Source organism: Morone saxatilis, unplaced genomic scaffold, assembly GCF_004916995.1.
Source record: "Morone saxatilis isolate NCDOM2014 unplaced genomic scaffold, NCSU_SB_2.0 Contig21, whole genome shotgun sequence".
Taxonomy (NCBI): domain Eukaryota; kingdom Metazoa; phylum Chordata; class Actinopteri; family Moronidae; genus Morone; species Morone saxatilis.
Window position 1 is genome coordinate 15407110 of NW_023339774.1, and position 8694 is coordinate 15415803.

Genomic DNA, 8694 nt, shown 5'->3' on the forward strand with positions numbered 1-8694 from the left:
GTTGCCAGAGTATGCAACAAAATGCTCAGTACGACAAGAATTATTTGGAAAAATAACAAAGCAACAATTACACATGCCACACATCAATTATGTGTAACTGTTGCAGCTGTAGAGTAGAAAGACTCACTCTGCCTGTGTTCTGCTTCTTTTCCAGAGAAGCATTTCCTTTACAGAGTAGGTAAGGCCGACATCGTATACACAATAAATCAAGCCAATGTAATCACTGTTTCATGTACCCTCTTGTCACCTGAGAAAAGTTATAAACAAAGAATATTAATGTGTCTCCATCCTATGATGGTTAACAGATTGGATCTGGATCTCATCTTGGACTTTCAAAGTCACAAGATACTTAATCTCAGCAGGTGAAAAAACATCTTAACATTTACAACCATTTAATGTGTTTGATTGAGCAGTATAAAAACAATACAATTATGAATCTTTAGTACATAACCCTTCACCTTTTCATGAATAAATGTTCTGTCACTCTCTACTGCCAACTGATGAAGTGATTCAGCCTGCAGTAATTCATGAAAGCTCAAAGATTTGCTGCTTTCCCCCAGGGGGTCTGTCTCACAAAGTAGGATTATGAAGTTAACTCCTGAGTAAAACTTGGATGCTCTGCAAATCTGCAACATGGACTAAAAACCTCTTCTGGGTTATGCTCAGTGCATTTGTCCAGCCACGTCAGTAATCTTGCTTTGTGACACAAGCCAAAGAGAGAAAATTCTCTGTACACAAGCTGATGGGTTTTCAACAGCAGCAACTGTTTTGGAAAAAAAACCACTAAGAGGATAAAGACGATTGTTAGCATGACCGCTGATAACCACAATGGTCAAACCAACAAAGAAAAGATAGCCACCATCAGCAACAAAAACAGAAAACCTAACAAAGATAAGTCATAGAACTGGCAATGATTACAAACTGATCACTGGCAGGTATACTGTTCAAATGCAACAGCAGTGACCGAATAGCACTTAAGATGTTGCCAAAATGGAACAAACAGCTCACACCTTATCAGTTTAATCAAACTCTCCTTTGGTTTTTAGTGAAGCATTTATGTTGCAATCACAAGCATTTATAATTGAAGTGCAACCTCTGGAACAAAAACCCTGCATTACCTTTCACATCTTATTATGAGCCAAGCATATTTAACCCTTCAGCCTGTAAGACACTAGACCTTAAACACAAATAATAGAACTCAAATATGACAATCTCCATGTAAAACAACCCAGAGGACCAGTGAGAGAAGAATGTGTCTCCATTGACAGTGAGACAGATAAGGTCAGAGTCAGCCGAGGCCCTGGTACTTCTCTTGTACTGTGACATATGCTCTCTGGGTCTCTGGTGACTCCCCTGGTGCTGTTTCACAATATGATAGATGCTCCAAGGATGAGTTTTAAACTGTGCACACTGTGGAATGCCATGGCCAAAGAGGGCCTGTTTCAAAATGTAGTCCTCTCATCTCCCACTAGACCTACAGAAGACTTGAATGTCAATGCTTCTAAATCATTCATCATTTTGAGAAATAAGCTTATTTGTTTTCTTTTTAAAAGTTGGGTAAAAAGATCGATGTCCCTTAAACATCTGTCTGTTAAATATGAAGCTTGAGCCAGCAGCTGATTAGGTTTGCATAAAGACTGAAAACAGCTAGCCTGGTTTAGTCCAAGTGTAACCAGATCCAGCTACCAGCAACCCTAAAGCTCAGAAATTGACTTGGTTATATATGGATGGTTTGTTACACAGAACCAATCTGGGAACTTGTCGTTTGAAACTGGAAAAGGGTAGGTAGTTTCAAAAAATACCAGTGATAGTTGACTGGATGAACAATCTGTCTATCACCGTCTAGCATGTGCAAACCTCAACTAATCATATCAACAAACTATATAACAGGTATATATAAACTATTAGTTAAGCCAGTCAGGAGTAGAGCAAAAACATCTTTTCCATCAAGAAAAGCATTCTTTGCTCTTCTTTCAATTAGGAAATACCCTCCAGCTCTCATATAACTAATGCTAGCAACATCTACACTAACCTCTTTAGCAGCCGCCATTGTTTTTTTTCAAGCAAAGGGTCACTTCTCCCACACACTGTCCCACAAACGTAGCATTAAACCACGACCGCAGCTCACGCCATAGCTGTCAGTAGTTCCTCGTAGGACGCTGAATGATCCGGTAACATTGTTGTTGGACACAGAGTTTGAAGCCTGACAAGATGGATTCTCACAAGCTCTCGCAAGTCGCAGCTGCCTCCGGCTGGGTTAAAAACAGCATTGTCAAATTCATCAGATTAGATTAGATAATTCAGTAAGGATTTGAATATCCTGTTTCTTCAGTTAACCACGATCACGACCCCGATATTCAGCTCATGAAGGAACTGCTAATGCGATGTGTACCGTAAGCTTGAGTGGTTTGCAAACCTTTACACAAATAGTTCCAATGGCAGTGTTAAAAAAAATGTAAATTACAGTAACAAAATGTTCCAAGATGTGCAGAGACACTGATAGTGATACAGAGTGCCTAATGAATGCCATAAGCCTTAATTTTCCTTTGGCAACTGAATCTTGCCAACTTAAATCACTTGGTTCTCTTTGAACTAAACCTGTCATGCCAAGGCACAATTGCATTGGTCTATGACTGCATTTTGGAAAAAGCAATGTCAATTGTAATGCCAAAGCAATATTAATCTTATCAAATTGAGATCATTGAGTGGAATATTTGGCACTACAATAAAACCATTACAGGGCTGGTGAGCAGTCATCAGCTCACACCGCACAGGTGAACTGAAATGCACCCAGGACGCATTATCTTGGCTCTTAGCTAAAACAGTTTTTCTTCTTTAAATAAACATTGTGGGAAACAACTGCAGTTTCAGCCAATAACCATAAACCAACATAATTATGTTAAGAATGTGTTTGAGATTTGAAGATCAAACAGGATGTCACTGTGAGCTTGAACCATGGCCAGCAGTTTGTCAAGTGATGCAGAGATGAAAACTTACCAAGTCTACATTTGGAAGACTTCTCAGGGAAGATATTCAACAATCTGGCATTTCTTTAGTTCTCAATATGCTTTCCCAGAAAAGGACTAACAAAAATAGATTTGCTATGAATCAAGATCATCAACAAAATGTTTGAAATTAGTTCCCTGAATAATTTGCATGATTGTGTTTCCAAAGCAACAGTGCGCCCATCTCCTCAGCCTGAAAGAAAAGCATTACATTCCTGCAAAGTGATGTTTGAGCATTTATCAGCTGTCCAATGTAACAATGAGCGTATCTTAAATGACCACCATAGGGAGTGTGTGGGTGTTGGAGAGTAGCACATGCTCTTTTTTTAAGCTCTTTGTCAAACCTTATTGCAGTGAACTGTATATATTCTGTTTATCGCATACTCTTAATATGTAAACCATGCTCTCTTTCCCAAAATGAATGAATTTGCCTTAAAAAAGGAGAGCGCAGTGGATATCCAAACTGATTTTTTGACTAAAAATGCCTCTTTAAAGTCAGTAGGTAAAAGTTTTTTCATTATGCCTGTGAGGTGGCCCCTTGCAATGGAGACAGATTAGGTTCTAACAACTTAATCCGTAGCCTCTGACAGGAGTTTTGCTGCGAGGCACCGCTGTGTCCACTGTGTCTGCGAGCTGTCATAATTAAAGCCAGTGTAAGAGCAGAACAGGCCTATCTGGGGTCTTGTGGATATTTAGATTGCAATGATCCCTTAAGTTCACAAAGGATGATTAAGAGGGAAGCTCCACATTGGCTCATCTGTCCCCAAAAAGCCCTTCATTTCAACACATCTGATGCATTTTTACAGAATTCCGTTCATGTTTTGTGATATCTGTGAGGACAAGGTGCAGCCTTGCGAGGAAGCAGAAATTTTACAAGCGATAAACAACTGACCACAGTAGATTCATTGAAAACAATAAACTAAATTGTTGAATCAAATAAATTAAATGCTATTAACAGCCTCAGAGTTTTCACTTACATTTATCTTTCAGTGGCTCATATGCAGAAACGGTGCCCAGCTGTCACACCAAGTAAAAAGTATTTTCATTCTCACTGGCCCATTTTCAACAAGCACCTTTTCAACATAACATCCCTGCTCTGAATAGGAAATGACAAGTTCAATTTAAACTCATGTACAGCTACATACACAGTGCACTGCAGCTTGATCATTTCACACTATTATAACCCTGTTCAGTTGGATAATAACACAATTTGAACAGCATCCAACCACATGAATCATCCTACTGTACCTGTAACATGTTGTAACTTCGCCAGTCGACTTCACGCAGGGGTACTTTGTTGTAGAAATGTTATTTTCAGAGCACTCTCCCCTGTGAAAGGAGACATTTTGAAAAGCAAAATAAACATTTATCTCTCATCTCGTTGCAAGGAGTCCTCGTGTCATTTAACGTGTCCTACAAATTACCCGTCACTGGCATCCTCCTCCTGATAGGACCAAAGCAAACCTCCCGAGAAGCACATGCAGGTGACGGTGAGCAGAAGAGGGCTGTTGTGGTGTTTTAGTACCATCTCATCGGTCCAGTCACCTCGGGTGCTGACAGTAATCCACACTTGTAACGTGTACCTCCTCACTGCTCCAACTTGAGAGCGTAAAGTGGTGTGCAGACACAGCCACAGACCCTCCCACTCACCCCGTGCATCTGAGCTACTAACGTGAATGAACTGGTGTCACTACAGACGGTAACTTTCCCTCCTCCGTACTTTTGACGGGTCACGTCAGGAAACCGAAAGAGCCGGTATATTTCTAACTTTTTCATCCTTAAATGTGTCTCTTTTTTTTTGTAGGTGGGCAGTTCACAGACACTTTTAGGTCTTTTAGGTTAGCGGGTTTCTCTTCGGTGTAACTTTGAAAAATTGACATGAACAGAGACACTAACGCTTGCCCCATCAGTCACTCGCACACGCGCGAGCGCATACTAGAACGCGCTATGTGCGTCATGACGTCCACGACTTTGCTACCACCGCGCGGCTGTTACTGAAACAACAACTAGTCAATAATGAATAAGAAATATAATTACAAGAATGTTCATCATCAATTAGATGAAGTCTATTCATTTTTTAAGTGGATGCTCATAAAACCAGCACATTAAAAATGTAATAGCAATATGAGCACACACACATTTAAAGTAATTATTGTAGCCTACCTCTATTTGAAGAGGTGAGCACAGCCTACGTATTCATAAATTAAGAGAGACAGTTTCTAAAATATTAAAGGGGGAAATGAACACATGGAGTAGGTTACAGTTTACTCGTCCAGAAGATTCAATCTGTGAAAACATTTCTTTAATTTACTCTGTGTGTCTGGAGGGAGCTTTCCAAAGTTTAAACAAATGAAATGTTAAATGAAAGACTACTGGGTTGCATTATTAGAAGTGAAGGATCCTATACATGTTTTTGTTCCATATGAAGAATTAAAGTAAGGATATTTGATATTTTTTAAGATTTTTTTATTTGTCTCTCACAAGTCCAGCAAACTTTATGGACAGAAAGAATTTAAGTTGAATTTACTGATTGAATCAGATTGAAATGTAATATGCATTTGAAATAGGCTATGCAAAACTCACAACATTTTTCAAAATAATTTTGAATGCATCGCTTAAACATTGATATTTTCAGGAAGAGCATGCAGGTTTCATCTCAACTAAACAAACACATGCTTACTCGTTAGCATAATGTCAACAAGGAAACTCATTAGTCAGTTAAAATAGTGTTGCATTTACTAACATTTACTCACCTCAGACCAGTGCCTCAACTCCTCCAGGGGGCAGCTTTTCTGTAGTTTCTGTATGAGCAAAGCAGATTGCTGTCTTTATTTACTGCATCAAAACACTGAAGATTGATGGTGTAAAATATCAGCCAAGTCATCAAAAAGAAAGCTGAGCAGCATGTTGAAATGAAAATGCAGACTTTGTGAATTAATTGAGCATCGAGATAAAATATCAGCAAAAGGATTGCAGGACAAACATGGCATATTTATAGCCTGGGACCCAGTGAAAAACTGTGCTTCATTATATCATCATCAAAAACTCTAAAACTCTAAAACTCAAACAATAACTCATTATGTTGCCACCTTGTCAATAATATTCATATATTGTTGACATTTTGTTCTCATTACATGATATCATTCATTTCAAGAGTCAAGAGAGGTGGAAGAAGTAGTCAACTCCTCTACTTAAGTAAAAGTAGCAAAAATAATAATAACCCAGTGTTAAATCACTCAATTACAATGAAAAGTCTTTCATTAAAAAATTAAGTACATAAGTTTTAACAACAGAATATACAAGTACCTACAAGTATCATTCATGCTCACCATGGGTTTTTTTAATCCTAACCCACAATCAGTATCTACTAATAAGTAAAAAAGTACAATATTTCCCTCTAAAAGACGAGTAGAAGTATGAAGTGGAGTACCTCAGAATGGCTGGATTCCAGTCATCACTTTAACATGAAGGCCACCAAGCCATGAACATCAGCAGGGACTGAAGTTGTAACTTTCATGCTCTGTTAACCCAAATTCGCTCACTATTCAACTCATTCCTTAGGCCAAGTGATCTAAGGAAGTTGATGAGAAATTGCGTTTTTTCTGAATGACCTTGCCCTCTATGTGACCTCTACCAGAAGGCCTGATCTGAGCACAACCACTGTTCACTGGCACCTGCAGAACCCAAGAGTTCTTTAGTTTCTCAGGAATGCAGTGTGCCATTACAGGGAGTTGGATAGCGGAGTCACTGAGGAGCCTGTAAAGGATATCCCAGTGAAACAAGAGGACTGTGGTGTCACTTACAGACATTATGGTAGCTTTTCAATCTGTGAGGTCAGTCAGGTATGATTGAACTTTATTCAGAAATATGACATTAGTCCTAATGTCTATTGAAGCGAAATGTAATACAATATTACCTATTACAATTACATTTTTTTTCTATAGAAGACTGGGAATCATTTCTCTTACAGTATCATTTAGCAGAAAATGACACCTTGAGCCTGCTTCAAAATGCCCACTCAAGCATGACCCTTTCAGTTCAAGGGAAAGCAGTGTTTCACCAGTTTATTCGCTTCATTACAACAGAGCCTCTGTGGCTCTGCAGCCGTTTGAAGGTGCAATTCAATTTCTGGCCACTTGATGGCCCTTTCAACCAAGAGATACCACCCCCACCCCTCTTTCGCCACTATCGTCATCATTGCCCACAAAATGGATGACAGCTTTTAGAAATACCAGGGTGCGTCACGACTCTGAGGTGCACATGCTGTGCCATTTATGTTCCACCTGTTTTGATGCCTCAGCAGCCCGAGAGGCAGAGAAGGATCATGCCTGCAACAGCATAAGTAGCCAATTAATGTTGCAGGCTGATACTGTATCAAAGCTACAGGGCTAATAACTTCACTATAATATCTGGCAACAGCCTCTGCCTTAGAGATATGAAATAATTATCTGAGACTCTTTTGCCATGTCATCATTTTTACCATTTTCTCTGGACTTTACTGTCAAATAAATGTCTTATTATACTCAGTCTCAGTTTCTGGGTATTAAGTAGTTAACACTTACTGGGACTCTTGGCATCCTTGCTTTAATCAGTTCTCTCTCTGTTTGTGTGTGTCCATCTGGTTGCCAAGTTACAGACCTAATAACAAGTGTTGTTAATCTGAGCTGGTTGTTTCCTGAACTAGAAGGACTGGTTAGAGCACAGGTGGACAATTCTTTGGTACACATTTGGTAAAGGTTTGTGTGGTAACAAACAAAAGCCAGTAAAGACTAAAACTGTCTGTGATGGGACTTGTTTCTCTTGATTAAGGAGCTGTCCTTGAGATGTCTGCAAGAGGTTTAATCAGCTTGAGTTGAACTGGAGCAGAACTACACTGGTAATCCATGATGTAGTGGTTTATGGGTTGTATTGCACCAAACCGACTCAGTTTGGTTGTTTAGCAAGAGGAACTCTGAAAAGAAACTGTCTCTGGTACAATGATGAGCTGTGCAATGAGAATATGTGCCATGAAAAACGATTCAGAGCCCTGTAGATTGCAGACATTAACCTTTTCATGTTTAATGGATGCTTCACAATATGCGGCTGCAGCAGTGGACTACACACAAATATAGTCTTTTATCCTCTAAACGCTCTCTCACACATGGGATGGCAACGAGAATATCACAAGGAATAAGCACCCCACTGTCACAACTCCTCTCTCTCTGTCTTTCTCTCTTTTCATAGTGCAGCACTGCAGTGCTTCTCTGCACATGCCCAGACAGACTGGGAGACAGCCACAGCAAGTTTGAGCTCACTAGAAATATTAGCAGCCTGTATTACAGACCCCATTCATGCACTCCTTGCAAGCTGTGTTTATGTTAGGAATAAAAGTCTTATTTGACACAACTAAAAATTAATTTGTCCATGACATTTTGAAAGGTTAAAATGAGTAGACGGGAACACATTTGCTGTGACAAGATTCAAACCTGTGACTTTCTCTCTACAGGGCATTCTTTTGTCTCAAGGTCACTCTGCCTCCCACAAGCTTTTTACGCAAACTGTTGAGTGCAGAATGAACACAGCCAGTGCAGCTTTAATATACTGTGTCAAACTAGTTGTCTTTAGTCAATAATTACAGTAATTATTCTTCTATCATTACTACATATTTAACTCTCGCCATCGCCATATAGTTCCATAAGTGTTAATTATC

General features: G+C 39.3%; 1 protein-coding gene across 1 annotated transcript in view; it reads right to left on the minus strand.

Moving 5' to 3' along the window:
• ccbe1 (collagen and calcium binding EGF domains 1) overlaps positions 1 to 4790 on the minus strand; it is a 34872-nt gene extending 30082 nt beyond the window's left edge. Inside the window, exons 1-2 of the mRNA XM_035667355.1 lie at positions 4430 to 4790; positions 4254 to 4334 (exon numbers count right to left, since the gene is read on the minus strand). Coding sequence (XP_035523248.1) covers positions 4254 to 4334; positions 4430 to 4533 — 185 coding nt within the window. The 5' untranslated portion in view covers positions 4534 to 4790. The remainder of the gene's footprint in view (positions 1 to 4253; positions 4335 to 4429) is intronic.
• Positions 4791 to 8694: the final 3904 nt, after the last annotated feature.